This window comes from Anopheles coluzzii, chromosome 3, assembly GCF_943734685.1.
Source record: "Anopheles coluzzii chromosome 3, AcolN3, whole genome shotgun sequence".
NCBI classification, from domain to species: domain Eukaryota; kingdom Metazoa; phylum Arthropoda; class Insecta; order Diptera; family Culicidae; genus Anopheles; species Anopheles coluzzii.
This window is the reverse complement of record NC_064671.1, coordinates 6773806-6793741: the sequence shown is the minus strand read 5'-3', so window position 1 is coordinate 6793741 and position 19936 is coordinate 6773806. Positions and strand designations below refer to the sequence as shown.

At 45.2% G+C, this 19936-nt stretch overlaps 1 protein-coding gene across 5 annotated transcripts in view; it reads left to right on the top strand.

Moving 5' to 3' along the window:
* LOC120956359 (potassium voltage-gated channel protein Shaw-like) overlaps positions 1-19936 on the top strand; it is a 67250-nt gene that overhangs the window by 27056 nt on the left and 20258 nt on the right. For all 5 annotated transcript variants that reach the window (XM_049609126.1, XM_049609125.1, XM_049609127.1 and 2 more), the window contains exon 3: positions 16293-17607. In XM_049609126.1, coding sequence (XP_049465083.1) covers positions 17396-17607 — 212 coding nt within the window. In that variant the 5' untranslated portion in view covers positions 16293-17395. The remainder of the gene's footprint in view (positions 1-16292; positions 17608-19936) is intronic.

Here is a 19936-nt window from a genome sequence, read left to right as displayed (position 1 = left end):
AAATCGTGTTACATCAATTCATTTCCATCCACCGTGCGATGGTCTATGTGTGATTGTGTGCGGGAAGTTCTTCAACAATCGATTTCCCCGTTGGACATTAGCGCTCGTGCTCGTTTTTGGGGGCCAAGAGTTTCTCGCAACAGAAACATACGTCGTACCGTCAGCTTCCAAGGGCAAGAGATGTGCCGCATAGTAAAACCCCCCGCATGAAGCTGAGCCGATGGTTGTGAAAATGAAATTCAATTAAAACTTTCTCGTTTAGGACATGTGTGGCCACGGTTTGGGTGTGTGCTGTACCGTGGATGAGAAGTGGCGCTAGCAGATTTTCCGCGGATGAAAACTTTGTTTTTGCGAACGCCGAACGTCAATCATTAATGCAAGCAGCAACAGTAACGGCAGCTGTTCGAATCAAGCTTTGACAGTTGTTGCATGAAGCTCTGTGCCTCTTAGGGATAAGTAAATATGGGAAACAGTAACGGTAAAAACGTTTTCCTATTCCAAAACTTTTAAAATAAGATGTAATAGCAGCATTTATGCTTTTGCTGTTAAAATAATTAAACATATAATTCCCCAAAATTAGCACATTTTGCTAAATTATCGTTTTCCTTGCTCGAGCATTACCGTTCCTCCTAATCGCGGAACGTTCAAGCCACCGCTGTTGAATGCACGCTCATGCTCCATCATTTACCAATTAGCGAATGGTGCGGCCGGTAGCGGAAGAGCTTCGGCAGCCTGGTTTTTTTTTGTGTTTTGTACGGACACAGGCATGGCAACACGCCCGAAATGAAACGGCACGCAATCGCTTTCCCATCAGCAAATTGTTGCGCTGCTCGTTTTCCGACCTTCCGAGCCATTAGGGCGCCCATTCTCCTGTTGCTGTCTACTTTGCTCGGTGGTTATAGTAAGATTCGCCAGTCCCGATGCCAAATAACGTATCCTGCATGAGCTGCATGGGTGTGTGTGTGTGTGTGCTGTTTGGCGTGTTTTCATTTTTTCCAGCTGTAAAGCTTAACCCAAATACAGTAACTGCATGTAGCAGAAAACTGGGCCACACCCCCCGAAAAGCACACATCACCGGTTCAAGGTTAAACTCCCAAGTCCCCCGACAATCGCCCGACTCGCTCACTCTCGCTTCATTATTACAACTTTTCAATACGGCTTACCCATCAGTCGGCCTCGGAAAGGATTAGCCCCGTGTTGCGTGGCCATAAACTCATTAAGCTTTGCGAACGCGGTCGACTGATTCCGTCGGCTGGCTCTCATCACCCAGCTGAGAGGATGGGCCTGTTCATTCGCTCGGCCCGGGTGTCTTATTGCCTCACCGGGCGATCAGCACCTCTAATGATAATGATGATTTAAAGATAGGATTTTCTCCGTCCAAGCAACGGTCGACTGCTCCTGGGAAATGCCTAAGTCCGGTAGCGGTAATTAAACGGGGCTTTCAAAACTCATTAAATTATTCGTTTTGTGAATCGTGATGATCGAATTTAGTTTTGTTATCTTTTTTTTTTCTTTAAGCTGTAATACGGCTTATTTAGATCGAATTTGACACTAAACAGGATTTAAGAACTAAGAAGGATTAATGTGAACATTTATAAAGGGAATTTGCAATAGAAATTGCATAAATTTAGACGCCTACTTCTCAATTCAAAAAGCGGATTTTCTTTCTATAAATCTGGTCGTTTAGAATGGTTTAATTTAAATATTTAATTATGCATCTTCACCTCAGTGTTGTGTATTGAAGAACTTGAATCCTTGTCCATTATGCCTGCCCATTGAGCCGTCAAGAAAATGTGTAATTTGATATTGGAAGTGGTGGCCTAGAACCTTATCCACGGACTAACGAGGGGTTCTCCATGTCGACTCAATTAAATTTGATCCAAATTCAGATCTTCACTCCACTCGACGGTATTGACAGAGGCCAAAATTCCAATTATCTCCCAGGTGCACAGCTAAACCCAAACCACAGTTGAAGTAACATGCCCGTCGCTGAGGTATCGAGAAACATTTGCACATTGAAATTAAGAGAGCTCCATGCTAGTGCTTATCCTGCAACAGGAACAATGTAAATCGCAGCCCCTTTTTGCTGCATTCCAAAGCTCCTGTTTCCGACAAGATTGCATTGGATACAAATTTACGGACCACCGGCTTACGGCTCGTTGAGTTTGAAGCTTCTTCGTCCACTCGGAACAATTGACCCGAATCGAATGCTTCTCCGGGAAACGGATGTGTCCCACCTCCCATTATAGCGACACTCTCGTTCGCACACAATGTGGCAATGTATCTTGGTACCCAATTGTGTGACCACTTATACACACGCAAATTACTTTTCGCGCTACCTTCAGGCCACCGGGCGATTGCAACGGCGTGACTCTCCGTTCCGGGGCAACACAATTTTCCACTTGGCACAACATGTTTATCGATTAAAATCAATAGCGTTAAGTAGAGCAGAGCACGCGCGCGTGTGTGTGTGTTCCGATGCTGCCAGCACACTTCACTTGCAGCTGATGCAACCCACAAAGGACACACCTTCTCGGGCTGGTGACTGTCAACCTTGCGGGTGGAGAAAGAAAAAGCGTCCCCCGGAATTGGGAGCCTTGTTTCCGCTCGAACGATCCCCTGACACGTACACATACGGTGCTGCGGTGAACTCGATTCCGTTCCGATGTTCCCTTCGCTTGTTCGCTGCGATCAGTTTCCCGTCCGTGATGGCACGAGCTGCATCCCGATGCAAGTGGAATGCTTCCCACAAACAATGCGTTTCAATGAAGCTGCTCGAGTGGAAACTCATCCCATCCCAGTGGATCGAACCGCTGGATGGATGGATGGTGCGCTTCCAAGTGATAATAACCGTGAAAATGCTTGACGTGGAAATGGAACACATCGGAAAATAGGGAGGAATGAAAACGAGCACACATACGAGTGACTATGAAATGGATGTGTTTCTGTGGAAATTTATTCTTTTTGGTTCAGTAATGGGGCAGCGTATGGAAAAAGGAAACACGAATAGAAAAACATACAATCAGCAAAAGCACGATAGAAACTCGTCCTCATGAGACGCGGGAAACAGCAGTGGGACGTTACAACAAAAACAACACAAACACTTTGGCACGAGGGCTAGATGGCTACGATTGGCCATTGAAATCGAAGGGCACTCGAACGATTTACTCCCGTGCGCGCCACGAACACTCTATTATTGCCGTGCTTTTACTGTACCGTGCCCGCGAGCGATGTTTTTGGGAGAGGATACAAGCGATGAAAAAAAGCACGAGAACGACATGTACTGACACCGTTCAAGCACGTGGTTCTAGGTACGCTTGCAAGTGATTTCGATTAGGCAGGCAAACGGGGCGGACAACAGCAAAAAAAGAGAAATAGGGAGGCCAAAATCCCTCTAATGTCAAGCCACTTTTTGCTCTTGATGCGCCACGCGAGCGTAAACATTTTTCGATGCTTGAGAAGAGGAGCAAGCAAGGACACTCGTCGACCGAAGGACCCTACTGTACTCCCTGCTCGGGGCAACTTAGGCCAGCAGCAAAGCATGCAGAAGACGCAAAGTGGTAAAACTCCAAACGATGCAGTGCTTCAGAGTTCAGAAGAAACTGTTCGATCGTTTTCTTTTGTTTGCCCCGTATGATGATTTTGCATAGTAAGAAAGTTGTTGTAGTGTCGTAGCTTGCTTGCAGTCGCTGATGTGAAGTGATGTGTTACATTGGCGCACCATCTGTGTGTGTGTGTTGCTGTGCATTACAGCATCCGATGGGATGGCATTTTTATGCTGCTGGAACTACCAACACGGGGTTCACATTTTGTCACGTACTGTCCACATGACGTGTGGGGATGAATGGACCAACCTTCCTCCATTTCATCGCATAAATGTTGTCACTTTGACACTGTCTCCGTTTTCCCATGGTGGTTTACATGTGTCCGCAAATGTTTGCTTTGCGACGGTTCTGGGAAATACCCGCAAGAGAAGCAGTGTACATTTCTGTTATGCTGTTTACGGTGGTAAATAGTTGTTAAGGAGGGTTTTATTTTTCAGAAATGATGCATTATATTCCAGTTTTCTCCTGGTGAATTTTTTATATAAGACGACTTTTGAGGCTAGTGTTTCTCAAATTACTTCGAAAGTTGGTTTAGACATTGAAAGCCTTTTACAGACAAATCTGCCTCTAGTAGTACCTCCAATTACAGGCTTAAAAGTGTTATAATCCCCGGCATTAAGCTGCTATGTAATCAGAAAAACAACAAATTGCATACCTTTAGGCGTTCAGTAATGCCACGACCGAATTCTTGTCAAATTGCACCCCTAGCAATATGTGTGTAACCCTTTTAATCTCCAAAGAAGCCTTTTAAACTAAAAATTTCTTAAACAAATGTTGTGCAGGACCCTCTCAAAAATAATTAATTGTCTTTATAATTTAGTGCCTTATCTAGCCCGCCTCTTAATCTGCTTCACCAACACACTCATTATTATGCCAAAATTTACCAAATAATAAACTCCTACCCGTGCAGTGGTTTTGTCCGTCGGCGTGGCTAGTCCCCAGTTTCCAAAAAAGGATTCCAAATAATTGATTTACGCTCATCCCTTTTTAAAGCACGAACCGACCCCAAATTGGGACAAGCGGGCGTGAAAAGTGTTTGTGTGTGTATGTGTGTGTGTGTGTTTGTGTGTACCCACTTCAAAACGAAAAACTCAGAGTTAATTTGGCCTTCATCCGTCTGCCACCATGAGGTGCAAAGCAAATCCTTACCCACACCGACCAAACTGGCGAGCGGAATCGATCACAATGCTTTTAATGGTGGCGGCGATGCTTTCGAGTTCGTTCGATAACCTCGCTGCAAAGCAAGAACCAAAGGTCGATAATTCAATCACTTCAACAGCTTTTGTGGGAACCCTTCAAAAGCCACGGTTTAGCCGGGCGGCAATGGAGAAGAAGGTGAGGCACGGGCTAGGATTGTTGATCCTTGAGCAGGGCGAACCTGCGAAATCTTTTGAGCGGAATCACCTCCAAAGGGTCGACAGTGAAGCGGAGAGGAGAAGAAAGGAGCATGGCTTAAGATTCTATTAAAGCCCTAATCCTGTTGCAGTCCAGACTTTTGGCAGAGCGTCAGGGATCCGGATCATTGGTGTCCCGCCTCCCGGGTCAGTGGTGAATGATTAGAGCGAACGAAGCATTGCCAATACGGTTGATCACAAACAAAAAGCCCTCGGTCATTCTGCCCGGTTGCTTGAGTAGAAAAAAAAATAGGGGAATTGAAAGAAGTCACACGCATTGCACTCGAACATTGAAACGGGGACGGGAAAGGAAACGGACTCGAAACGGAAAGTTCAAACGGAAAGCAGAATGCTCACCGTCCCAGGATCAGAAAGCTTTCCTTTTTTGATTTTGTTTTTGCTCTGCTATCTCTTTTTCTCTCCCTTCTCTCCCTCCCCAGCATTTCAATTGGTCAGGTGAGCAAGGATGATGAAAATGGATACCTTTGAACCAGTGCCTCGAACGTTCCAATGTTTACCGGGACCGGCGAGGCGAAACTTAAGCAACCGAAATTGGTTTTGTGCTTTTCCCGTGCGGCCGTCCAGTGCTTCGGCAGCGCTGGTCATTTCATCATTCAATGCGGCGTTTACCTTTCTTTTTTGCTGGGTCGTTTTTTGGTTGATGCTGTTTCGTTTCTGCTGTCCCTTTCCTATAAGCTGCTCAATTTCTCTTTCACTAAAAGGCTGAGAGTACCAAAAACCAAATCAACCATGCAGCTCGAAACGCTCCTGGAGAGAAGCGTTGGGTAGTATTTAATTCGCATTACAATCATTTTGTAGAATTTCACAACGTTCCGAACCTTTTTGGTGTGGAAATAAAGTAAGATTTTGTTCATTAAATTATTTTGTGAAAGATTTCTTTTCAACGTTGGAGCAGCTTCCTTCACTGCTTTAAATCATTTTTAAACATGCTTGATGTAAATACATCTATCCTGAATCCTTCCACCGTGCCTACCGGTTGCATCTGCTGCCACCCGTCGATTTATTGGAAGGATTGCAAATTTATTGGATTCGTTACGGGGGCGTAAAACCGAACGCAAAACCTCTAACCACCCGCAAAAGCAAAAAAACGAAAAGAAAATGAAAAACACCATCCACCCTTTTCCGGTGAAGGTCACAACACAGAGGGAACCTTTTCTTTTTCGGTCCTGTAGCGGAAAATAATACGAAAATGTGCCGCCAGCGTACAGTTGACCCCTTTTTTTTTGTTTGGCCGAACCATCCATTGTTCCACTGGGTCTCCCACTCTCTGTAGGCAGGAGGAGGGTTTGCTTCGGCCGAAGACGAAGACGAAAGAGCAGGATTTAGTTGGGTCGCAAATGTTTGCGAAACCTTTTTCAAACCGCCGTGCTTTTATATTGTGCGTTTTTTTCTCTCTTCCCTTTGCTCTTGCTTTTGTTTTACATAGTTTTTTTTGTTCTGTGTTGCTCCTGCCAGTTTGCAGTTGTGAAAGATGCTCTGCAAATTGTGCCTTCTGTGTTTTATTCATTTTTCTTTCCACTCGTTTGTTAAAAAGAAAAGTCAGATCGTTGCTGCTGCTGCTGCTGTTCATGGGTTTCCTTTCAAATCTCAAATCCCCAGCCAAGCCCGAAGACTTACCTACAATGGGGCACGGAAGTAATGTGAAAAATGAACACGATTTACGGCAGAGCAAGCGGATGTATCCTACGGGGCCTTGCCAGCAAGCCGGGCTGGCGCAGAAAATGTCCGCAGAATACATTAAATAGCTTGCTCGAAGGGATGCGTAAAAGCACGGTGAAAGATTTAAGCAGAGGCTAATTTGTTTCGGTTGATTTTCCCTTTTTTGCCCCCCTAGCAAAGTGCTTTTGTTTCGAAAAGTGCAACAGACTTTTTGTGTTTGTTGGTGGGTCATTACTTTCACATTTGTTTTTGCACCGTGGTGTAATGGGATGCTGCTGGGACGTTATGCAAGTAGCACCTTCGTTTAATTAAACTGTTGATCGTGACAGCTACAACGGAGCGTAATTTTAAGTTGTGACGTTGTTTTGTAAATGTGACATCATCCAGCACAACTCGTGAGCAAGCTAAAGAGCTTTTGGGTAGTTTTATTTGATCGATAAAATGGGCTTCCCTTATTGGACCTTATTTCCAATGTAACGTAGCTAAAAATTCTGTTTTTTCGTATAATGTCTGAGTTTTGTCATGCAAATTGCATACATTTAGGCACTTATATACATCAATTTTATAACTGAAACTTATTTCATGAAACATTTCAAATCAAAAAAAAAAACACAAAACTGGTTCAACTCTATGAAGTAATAATCATAGCTACGTTTGACGCTTCAATGAACATTATCTACGACTTCTAGCACAACCAAAATACGGTGCGTGCAGATTGATCGTTTCTTTTTCTTTTATTCAAAACCTCCTTCCACAGGCATCAGTCTTTCCCACCAAAAAGTAAATATAAACTATCGTCCCCTTTCGCACTTCTATACGCCTCCGAACACCTTCTTGGATGGATTCATTTCAGCCACCTCTCAGCAATAAGAGGACCGTTGATTGAATGGTGTCCCGTAGCAAGAAACCACAATCGTTCGGCCACCTTCAGACACCTTCACGGGGTTTGTGTATTGTGTGCTTTGCGAAAAACCACATCATCCGATTAATGGCCAAACAAGCTGCCAAAGATGAAGCTGACGGTGTTTAAACTCTCTTTCGGGTGTCTCGTTTCCCGCATGTAAGCTGGTTGGGGAAGGGGATTTGTCTATAATGCACGCAACACGAGAAACGTAACCGCAAGAGATCCTTGAGCAACTTTCATCAACGTTCAAGATAGCACGTTTTGCGGATCGGTTTGCTGAAATTGGGTCATTGATCGATGAACCAACCCACTGTTTATGGTTCGAGTGGCTTTAAAAGGAAGCTGGTAAGAGGATTGATGTTCTTAGTTAGTCAAATGTTACAGTAAAGTAGTTTTAATCGTTTTTACAACGATACTTATTTTAGGACTCAGTGCGATTGATTGTGTTGTTTTACTTTTTCAAACAACGTTTCCAGCAATAGTTCATCTCATTCTGCTTTTCAAAGCAATGACAAACCGCAGTCCACTCTTTCATCTTCCACACCAGCCCGTACACAGTAATGAGCTCGCGGTACGGTTTCGGTAGCCAGTGAAGGCTTGCATATGGTTGGAATTTAATTCACTGCACCGGTGCTGCGGTTCCGCTTTGAACTCAACATTACAACTAACCGCTGCGGTTGGAGTCCGGCCAACGTGACAGCTGAATCAGCTATCCCACGAACGCACCCGTCCACCCGACGGACGATGGTTACAAAAACAATTATTTACTATTACAACCGGTGTCCGATGGAGACCGACCGATCCATCCGCACGCCCTGCCCGGCTCGTCAGGACTGAACTGTTTTAATTGAACATGGGAAACCAGGTGTACGTGGAGGACTGCGTTCAAGCGTACACCGTCACCCACATTCACAGCTAACACCGTGCTGATTCTGTGCCAATGATTCACGGGACACACACGGGACACACGAGTCCATTTTCCACTCAGTTGTCATTGCCACGTGGTGGTGGAGATAGAAGCAACAACAGAAAAGTGTCACCCATTCCAGACACATTTTATGAGGTGGTGTTGGGTCGGAATGGCAAAAAAGGGGAGTAAAAAAGCAACACTGGAAGGCTGGTCTAGTGATTCCCACGCCGGACCGGCAAACCGGAACCGGTCACGCCTCGGCAGGATGTGGCAGATCGTGCCCCGTGATTGGTCAGCTTCAAAGTGTCCTCTGTGTGTCACATATATTATTTGTTATTTGCTTCGGTTCACTCTACCTTGCGGGGGTCTATATCACTACAAACACAAACACTGGCGCACACACACACACTCACTCTAACCTCTGATCCAGCAGGAAGTTTATTTTATGGAATGTGTTGCTTGTTCCACTTTTCCCGTGTTCACGTGACCTCTTTTCCCTTTTTGCGCTTCTGTGCTGGCCCAGTTTTGTGTGTCATTCCTTCCCGGCGTTCCATGTTAGGTTAGGTTTGTCGACGAGTACAAACAAAGTAATGCCTGAACAGGGATGCGCTAGTAGTACAGGATGGGGAATGTATTATTTCCACCTATCGCATCGGTTAAAGGATACAAGGAAAAGCGGAAAAATGGTCGCCAGCAGGCTGATATTGGTAACGAAGTCACGTGCCCTGAGCAGATGGATCGTAACGGCAGCTGTGTGTGTGTGTTGTTTGATAGAAAAAAGTCGCTGTTTTGCTTTATGATTAATTTCGCTTCATATGTTCACGTCTAATCTCACTGTCACGTGCACGGTTGTGCAATGTAAAATTGATGTTAGAAAACAAGGACAAAATATCTTTTCGAAGCAAATGCAGGTTTAACATGCAGTTTATTTTTTGAAAAAATATATGACAGAATTATGCTGTATAATTGAAGTTAAAATTTCATATTGCATACATTTAGGCGACGGCTAAAAACGTTCAATGAATGTACGAACATTTATTTCCTGTATTTTAATTAAACTCTACATCTAATAAACGAAAACGTCTAAAAGGCTTCTCTTCATCCAATCCATGGTCCAACTCAATCCAAGGCATACCTTCTCCATACACCCTCCAGCAGAGCTTCTTTGAACTTTTCGCCTCACAACAACTCCAGCGACTCACAAATCCTGCACACGTGTCCTTTCCCGGCAGTGGCCCGTAGGTGGTATTGACGTTGGCCCAAGTCAACTCCGTGGGTGTATGATAATCGTAATCAAGGAAGTAGCGATACCTCTACACAAAACCAACCGATAAATAACGCGAACATATACACGCACACTCCCGCCAGCTTCGTTCCATGTTTCGGGCTTTGGGACGTTTCGCGAGAAAGCTTTTCCGGTATTTTCTTTATCTCCTGTTTGAAATCCTACCGCAGCAGCAAACTCGCAGTGCTGCCAACGAGGACCAGGAGAGGAGGACCATGATTGATTGGCCCGAAAGCTTTTCTTAAGCTGCTGCTGGTGCTGGTACGAGTGTGCGAGTGTGTTGCGTAAGGGAACGCAATATGTGCAGCGACAGACACCTGCGTAACGCGAACGGAAGAAGCCCTACTCGAGCCGCACATTCCGACGGTGCCTTGGTGCTCGCTTATCTCCTCCCTTCCATTTCGCTTTATCGTCCATCACTGTGCCTGTGCGCTGCAAGTGTAACGCGTAACATTGCGCGCACACACACACACACCGAGCCGTTCGGAAAGATTGATGAAAGATTTGTGCTTAATTCGAACGCTGAATACTTTAGCAGCTGCCTGGGGCGGGGAGTTGTGGGGAATTAGCTTCTTTTTCTGGAGATGGAAAGCGACGGAAAAAACGGCACCGTCACACCGTGTTATGAAACATGTGCTTTATTCATCGATGGTTGGGTAACAATTTTTGCTAATGGGTGTTTTATTACTTTTCCCAGGAGACATTTTCCATATGACTGTGCTGTTTTTCTAAAATAATGTACACAAGTAGAGCCGCTGCCTTTTCTCTCCGGTGCTCGACTGAACGCAACGAACCCTTACTTTGGGCATGTTGTGAAGATGTTTTATGGCACAATTGGAGTCACACCGTGCCGTACGACTTTTCATCGCTGGACGTTTCCATAAATCACTGGCCCCGTCCTTGTATCCTTGTCCATCCTAACACGCTAACAAGCTTGCTTGTCGTCGTCGTCGACCGTCGTTGCAGAAGTGAGCAGTTTAGCAGAACATTTAATTTTCATCACTCCGCCAGCAACTGGAACGCAAGTGGAAAACCGAGAAAACACAATAATGAACCGCCTGCTGAACAATGCTTTCCCGGGGACAAGGTTCGTAGTGGGTAGCGAGGCACGAGAAAAATTAAACTCGCTACGCATAGAAAGATACATTTTACATCATTTGGGAACGGTATCACCTTCAAGGTTCCTTAGCCAAAAAAACAGATCCTTACCAAAATAGAGCAGTGCAAAGAAGGCAAAAAATAAGGATGAAAAATTGAAACTCAAAATCACGCTCCATTTTTTCATTCCGCTATTTTTACGCTCGTTAGTTTGTTTGGTCGTCGGGACTGTGATGGGTGACGAAATGGAAAGTTCCGTTGTCCTTTCAAAGCATCTTTCACCCTTCGGATTTATGGTGGGCCTTTGCTTTGCTTGCTTCGTTTTCCACCCCCAAAAAAAATGGTAAATTATTGCCTCACGTTTTGATGTGAAATTTTAATTCTAATGATTTATGAACCGGTCCCCGGACCCTGTTCAACAGTCTGCTGGAACAGGGTTTGGGCTTTGCTACGACGAGGGTAACGAAGCTATTGTGTTATGTGTTCTTTATCCGGCACGGTGCGTCGGTGCGGCAGTGGGAAGATTAATCTCTAACTATGATGATGTCACACGATTTTTGGGGGGTTTAAATCAAGGAGGAAGGTTGGATGAATGTGTTGGTATGGTTCTATTGGACGTACGTTCAATCTAGTCTTCGAGCTGTAGCAACTTTTAATTTCAAAATACAATAAATATCAAAGTTTTTCAATGGACTCTCTCTTTCTCTCTGAAAAAATAGTCGTTTTCGACTGCTATTCAGCTTCATTTTTCATGTCCAAACATGCAAAACAACTGCGATCGTTATTGATTTTTCAAACGACATCCTATCCCCAAACAAAGCCACGGTACCTTTGTCCACGGGATGGCAACCTTTTATTTCGGGTGCTTTCTCCCCGAAGGATAATCATTTTCTTGATTTACCTATTCACCAAACCGGATGCAAAGCTACAAAAAATCAGAATCGCAGAACATTTTAAAATAAGAACCGCCCAAAATCAAAAGCACAGACAATCTGCTCTCGCCAATCCGTGCGGAATAATTCCGAATTCTAAAGTATCTGCCATTACGCGCCTGTTATCAAAAAGAACAAATGAACTAACAGCACGGGGGAACGAAAGGGAACTGCTTTGAGGGGACACCAGCATTATCCCGCATTAGAAATGCGAACCAGAGGAGAAGAGAGAGCAGAGGGTGCGAGCAAGGGAATCATTTTGTGTTTGCATCGCTCAGCAATAATCGGATATCGTTTTTCCTCCGGTAAATATTTGACTACAAGCAAAGCGAACGGGGTGGACTACACCAGCACCAGCAAGAAGCGCAAGCAAAAGCACGACCTTCGGTTTGTACTTTTCGGTGTGTTTGTTCATTCCGGGTTTTTTTATGTTTTGTTTGCGTCGTGCCTTCACGCGCATTTTGTTGGCAGCGAAAGGCTCCAGAACTAAAATAAAATCCACTTGCTGAAAGTTATATTTTGAGCGTAGGCGAAAATAAATATCGGACCACACCGAGCAAAGAGGCTGACCGATCGAATGAAAAATGAAATCCCAAAAAAAAAACACACACACACACACACAGCAAACATACAGCTTTAGAGCTCACGATTGCTTGCGGAAGGGGCGACGGGACTCTTCATGCCTTTTGGTGTGTTTGTGTACGACGACGCTCACGGAATATCAATTTGACGTGATGGATGACGTCGTGGCACTTCCGGCTTCGGTTGCAAATCAGAAGGACCGAAAAGAAACCCTTTCCTTCCCATCCCTTACAGCAGTCTCAGAAGAAGCCACGGAGCGAAAAAGCCTTCAAATCATAACTAATGAAGGATACTTTAGTTTCGTTCAATTTTCCATCCCTTATGCAGAGGGAGTCGTTCAACGGGCAGTAAATCAAACAAAATCTATGCGAAGCAAACCCGGAAGAATGCGAAAGATCATAAACCTCCCTGCACGCTTTAATACAGTTTAAAGTATTTTCACTTCATAATTCGCTCACTGCGCCATGAACGTGATTGAATAGCAGGCACCAGAAACATTTATTTCCCTTTCCGCAAGCATTTCTGCTCTACGTTCTTTTTGGGATACAATAAACCGGAAAGAGAAAATGGCGTTCCTGTTCTTTTTTTTACTATTACGACCCACTTCCGTCGTACAGAACACAATCAAAAGCACACGTATAATGCTTTGCATCAGCCCTGTAATCGACACGCGGTGTGCGTGAAAGGTTATTTATGAATACATTGGTAAGCTGCAGGATTTATGAGGATTTGAAAGAATTGTACGACATTCAGGAGATGTTGAAATCCCTGGCAAAACGAAAGGGTTAAAATAATGGCATTTATGTATGAGGTCATATATAGATACCTCTCCAAAACACAAATATTCAATTTGCTTAGGCAAATAATGGGAGTTTATCGTACTATTTCATCACTTCAAGGTTATTTCCAATTCTGATGCCATATTTGTAGTACGGATATATATTTTTTAACTCAACAGTACTCGTCCACACAAACACACAAAAGTCATGCGCTAATGATGAATTATTGAAACGCTCTAATTAAAATCAATTTGCCGATCGATCGATTGTACCAACCAAATATTCCACCATTCGTTATGATAAATTCCCCCACCAGTTAGCGGCCGCCCAGCCTCCCTGTGCCGGTGGTGCCACCATTCTTTAGAACTAGCGCTGGGCTTAAAATAAACGACAATGCAGCAATAATGACCGTTGATCCATTATTTACACTCCTTCATCGCTCAGCCGGCCGGAATGATTCAACAGCATGGCTGCAATAACACTCGCACACAGCTGGATAATAACTGGCTGGAGGCCGTCCTATAGCGCCGGTCGAAATGCAACCAAATTCAATCATACTCCCTTTTATCGGAAAAACAATCCGCCAAGGCACACACTCACACACAAACCCTCCCAGCACGCTACGATGCTAATGATGATGATCCATTGTTTGTCGCGTGTCACACGGGGTGGGAAATTGGGACAAGGTTTCATCAACTCGTTTCGTTTCCTACAGCACGCCTGGGGGTTTTGGGAGTGGTAAGGGAAAACCCCTGTTCCCTGTCTGCTCTAGGCCGAGGTAATGATCTCGCAACTGACACGATCAGGTCGATTGACCACACTATCACACCAAACAGATATTGATACGCTTGTACCCGGGGTGGGTGCCCCTTGCTCCAGTCAAACAAACAATGCTGTCCGGGAAAACAACATCGGAAGATGAAAATTAACTTTCCTTTCTGCGCTGTGCTGCTGCTGCTGCCCCCAGCCTGCGACTCGCAGCGAGAAAACCAATCACACTGTATCGCGCCTGTCCGATCTGGCTCATTGTTCGTGTGTGTGTGTATGTTGGTAACGCAAACCTGAAACACTGAAACAACAACACGGGTCTCAACTCCCACCAGAGACATGTGACTGTCATACCGAGGCTGTCCGGCGTTTCACAGAGCGTGTGAGGGTGGGCGCGTAATGATAGCGCAAAACATGCGCATAATGAAATGATAATAGAAAATTATGCAAAACAACAACAGCAGTAAGGGGGGATATTTTTGTGCAAAGGCACACACGCATACCAACAAGGTGGCAAAAGTCAATGAACGCTACTGATGATAATACGCTGGTGTTATCTTTCGTAACAGTGTGTGCATCGACTGACAGAGAAAAATACAAGCTGGAAGTTTCATTTCGTGCCCTCCCGTGGGGTGTTCTAATGCCTCCAACAGACACACACACACACCCAAGATCAGCACAACAGCTGACACAATACCGGTAGTGGCCACCATCCCACACAAAGCCCCAACCACCTCACGTTCATCATCGCGTATGTAAGCCACGTTATACGCCTTTGCGGCAGGATCAAAGGATTCGCACTCACTCGGGGCTCGGTTATAAAGAGTACTGGCCGCACTCCCAAGAGTCCATTCGATGTGAAGGCGGGCGAACCAAAAATAACTGCACTCACTTTATAGGCCTTTGCATCTACGGACAAGTGGAAGTGCTTTAAGCAGGCGAAAGCAGAACCCTTGCTGAGGATTCCTTTGCGCTTGTGCTTGATGAAAGACCGACCCACCCAGCTTGTCTCATTGGGAATTGCAACCTGCCTGCTCGTGACGGCGGGGGAAGTCACTACATCTCCCCAACCTCAAGCCCACGCAACTGTGGAACTGTGTCAGTAGCGGCAGAAGAATCGCACCGCCGGGAACAAGGACCCAGAAAATGAATCATTTATGATCATCGCCGACTCATCAGGGCGTGAAAGAAGTACTCGTGCAGACTCGTAGCAGTGAAGCTGGAAACGCTAAAACCGCAAGTAACCTGATGGCAGAGTTTGCATTACCATTTCACTCAATCTGTGCCGCTCCGATAGAGCATTCTTCTACTGCTGGGGGAAAGGAATTGGATGAAATGCAGAGAACGTTTGTGATGCAGTCTTTAGGAACGCAAATAGAAGTGAAATGGTGATGAAACATGAAAACGCGGTGTGTGTTTGAGATGTTGCAAGGTACAGGGCGTTGTATTTGTTTCAAATATGTGTCACAATGACGCAAACGATGATGAAAACTGACGTTAAGGCGTAACTAGCATACTTTAAGACGAAAGAAAAAGCATTGCATACATTTAGGCGAAGAACAATTTAACGAAACTCGTTCGCTTCGGAATTGAATGAAAGAGAATTAATTATTTGAAAAATGTGCTATTTTGGGCGTTCGATTGATTTTGATTTCTGATGATAAAAAACCAATCCTCTCCCATAAACGAACGAGTCTCACGATCCCGTCTTTCCTGTTGCCTGTTGCGGAAAAGCTGTTCAACCGTGACGCTTCGGCCAGAGCAGTTACCGAAGCAAATGGTAGATCCCGTTTCCTTTCAGGTTTTTGCTTGCTTTACCGACTGCACATGACACGTGTTGACACGATAAGCATTGATTATTAATTACTTAATGAACGGCGGTCATTTGGTGCATTCAATTATTTAATCTCATTAAGTGTGCACACCACTGTTGCACCCCCTCGAATGTTGCACTCCGACTGTATCCTTGTCGGATTTGCGAACAGACAACCAAACCGGTACAGTGTTGGTGTTTTGTGCCGAGGTTCAATCAGCACCAGCTGGAAAGCGTACTTTCCAAAGCAATGATTCATTTTCACGAAATGTTGTTTGCATTTTACCGGTAATAGATGAGCTGGAACAACACTGTATTCGATTCGTTGGGTGTTTATTGAAGTACACGCTGCACGGAATAATTAATGCACTTGAAAGAGGTCGGGTTTTTTGTGATTTTTATGACAATGTCTCTTGTTTGTCTGCTTCCCCGGGACAGTAATTTGTCGCTAACATTAATCCTACACCATCTACATCGCATTAATGTATCGTGCAAACATTCATTCTCTACATGCTCTACATGTTTCCTTTTTCTCTTTCCAGACTCACTACAGCTGCGTTCGCTCGTGACAAGGACATCATGCTGAATCAACGCTCCTCCCGTATGCTGTGGCAACTGTATCAGCTTCCGTAGCTGCTATCGATCAGCAACGATGCGATTGCCCGTACCGGCCATAGGATGAGGTTTCCCGCTAGAGGTCACTAGCATCACCGGGTAACGCGTCCGTGTATGATGTTTCTTTGCCTATCCAGCACGAAGCTCGCTGGCGCTACGCTGAGCCCAGGATGAGACAGTAAACCGAGCGAGACGTCTGCCTGGTTTCACCACGCCTGAGCGGATGATTAATTACTGCAAAAATTAAACGTCCACAGCCCTGGACATTCGTCATCTCTTCGGGGGACACTCCTAGGCAGGAGGCGCGTGTTCATCAGAACACCTCCCACCAAAAACCCCCACACACACAACTAAACTTCCTGCGACGAGGATTAGATGACGAGGCAGATAAGCTCGTCCAGGCTAATAAGGACAACTAGCGACAAACCAAAGCAAAAGGGCAGCCAACATAAAAGCGTCTTGTACGTGATAACATCGTGTCGCTACACGCAAATCAAGACAACCGGGAGGAGGGGGTGGGCCAAAAAAGTACCGAAATTTCTCGGCCCTCGTGGTCGAGATCTAGTTTCACGACATCTTCTTTCTAGGGCGCCTTCCAGCACACCACAGAGCACGTCAACAGCGCCCATCAGCGTGCCGTCTACGTGCCGACCGTTGTCGGTTGTGGTTGGCCGGCCCACGGCATTACGGCGCTTAATATGCTGCTGGTAAAAATAAAATCACGTCCACACACTGACGGGCATCACGAGCAGCAACACGCCGGCCGTAGAAGCAACAAGCGCCCCGTTCGCCAATATTTGCATCGTGAGCTAGTGGACCGGTCAATCCGCTAGTCGCAATCGTTGTATCGTTCCCGCAGCTACAACCGGTTTTTTGGCAGCGAAACGCGAAGCCTGCTTGAGAATCGTGCTTCAGTCGAGAGGCGATCTCAATCTGGAGAAAGCAAACAGGAAAGGTGAAGTGTGGATAGTGGATAGGATAGATACATATAGCATACCAAACGCGTGCGGGTTTTCCAAAACCCCGGGAAATGAATCTTATGAATAACATGGACTCAGAGAACCGGGTGGTTCTCAACGTGGGAGGTATACGGCACGAGACGTACAAGGCGACACTCAAGAAGATCCCGGCCACTAGGCTATCACGACTGACGGAGGCACTGGGCAACTATGATCCCGTCCTGAACGAGTACTTCTTCGACCGGCACCCGGGGGTGTTTGCACAAGTACTCAACTACTATCGGTAGGTACAAGGTTTTGGAATGGTTATTATTTTCATTTTTTTAATATGCTATAATCGTTCACTTTCATGAGCAAACTCAGACATTTCAATCACAATAAATGTTATCATGGAAATGAAGCACTGGGCGTCTCCACTGTACAAGACGCCTGAATTTTACTGGCCTTTTCCATAATTTTATAAAAATTGCACTTCGTCCTTGAAGCTTGTTATGTTTTTATTTAAATACATAAACAATGAAGACAGCGTACAAAAACACAATGTCATGAAAAATGTTAACTTCAAATTTTATTCCTGGTCACGGCACCAACAAACCGAAATTTTGTTTTTCGACGAAAAATCCCTCTAAACCCTAAATTTCAATCCTTTTATTGTACAATGCTGCTCCAAAATGACCTAAAATTTGAAAACAGTTTCATTCAGTTCGCTCTTTTAACCAATTTTCCCTGCACTGTCCCAAATCATGCCCCTAATAAGCTAGCTTTCTTAACCTCAATCTCAATCATCTCAGGCTGTCGGTTTTGACCATCCACTTCCTCACTTCCTTTCAAAGAACTTGTCTCTTTTGTAGCTCAATTTTCATTCCCAACCCCCCGCTTTTATTCCCACTACCACCACAATCAACCACAAACGAAACTCGTCTCGTGCTGGAATCGTCTACGAATCGCACCCAACTTTTCAATAAGACCAAATTTGAGTGGCTTTCTCAAGTCAACCAATTGAAACCGGTGCAAGTCCCGTTCATCATTCATTTCGGCTGTAGCGTGGCGGCTACTGTAGGGTGCCTTCTGTTTCCCCCGTGTTTCTCCACAGAATACAAATGAGAAACATGGCAGCGAAATATTTCATTTGCCTCGAAATTCAATATTGCCCTCAAGCTGCTGCCAATTTGTAAAATACTGCCACTTTACCGTGGTTTATGTGCGGGAGGAGGGTTGGAAACTTCCCCTCTGGAGTATGGGTAAATCTTTACAATCATCGCCGTTCCAACCCGGCTCTACAATGCTCGCGGAACGGAAAGTCGGGCGGAAACGCTTATTGAAAAGGACCACTGGGGTGTACAATGACCTCCTGCACTTTGCACAAAGCTGGGTGGAGTTGGTTGCATGCACAATGGGCAAAGTTTTAACCCATGGGTTGTGTGTAAGTGTAACGAACGATGAGCTTTTGTTTCTTTCATGTTGCATCAATCTTAGTGGTGGAAAGTTATATTTGAACTTCAAATTATTTTTATAACTTTTCGTTACTAAGCGTGCTTTTAACTTTGAACTTGAAAAGTCTTCCCGAAGCATGATATAAATGGCTTTAAATCTATTTTTTGAATGTCCCTTCCATATCAATCTGTACAAGTCTTTTCGCTTTTGCTGTTACTTCGTTTTTAAAGCTCCACAACTTTTCCACATACTTTTCCTTTCGCCAACCCGTTACAAACTACGCTTCCGTACGCCAAAAAACTTACCCCAGTAAAAATCGCTCATAATGAAGCAATAGAAAATTAGGAGCGAAAACTTTCATTTCTTAAAATGTGATTCAGACGCGAGTGTGGCCAACTACCTTTCACAAATGTTACCTTTCCCGTTTCAGCCATTCCCCTACGGACTTTTACTCTATTTTCCCTCGCTCTCAAGTGTTCTTAATGCACTTTTATTCGAACGCTCGCAAGCGGCGCTAAACTTAAGGGGAATAAAGCAAACACAAACAACAAAAAACTGCAGCAAAAACTTCTTAATCGGGTCCAACATCTGCTGGGCAGGTTCCGGAGTCCATCCAGTAGTGGGCCCGGGTAGGGGGGGGTGCTGTAACGGCCCCAAGAAATGCTTCACCATATCACGCGCTCTATGTGTGGCGTGCTGGCCAAACCCGACGAGTAATTAAAGAAAACCGACCACCCAAGAATGTCGATGCGAACTTTTAATTAAACCGTTTTTCCGTCCCAACTGCATAATGCTGGCACCAGGGCATAAGCTCCATAACTCGGCAGCCCCACTGTAAATGGGACGCACGCTCGGGACGCAATCGTCAATCGGTGGTGGTAGTGGTGATGGTGCCCAGTGGGCCTGCCAGTGACATGCCTTCCATCTGTCGATTGCACACAAACCCACACACACACGCACACTTCCAACAACTAAAAAACTACCATTCCGACCCTGTACTTGGCACTTTGCTGCCTCCTTTCCCGGCTCGGGTTCGTGACGTACTACACACCCCCAGCGGGCACTAAGTGGGATTGAAAGTTTTGCCCGTGGAAAGGCGACAGGCTTCAGGCACAAGGAAAAGTTGGAACCCACCGGAGCGAGCCCAATACAGGCACGATCGCTGGCCGGTGGGAGGT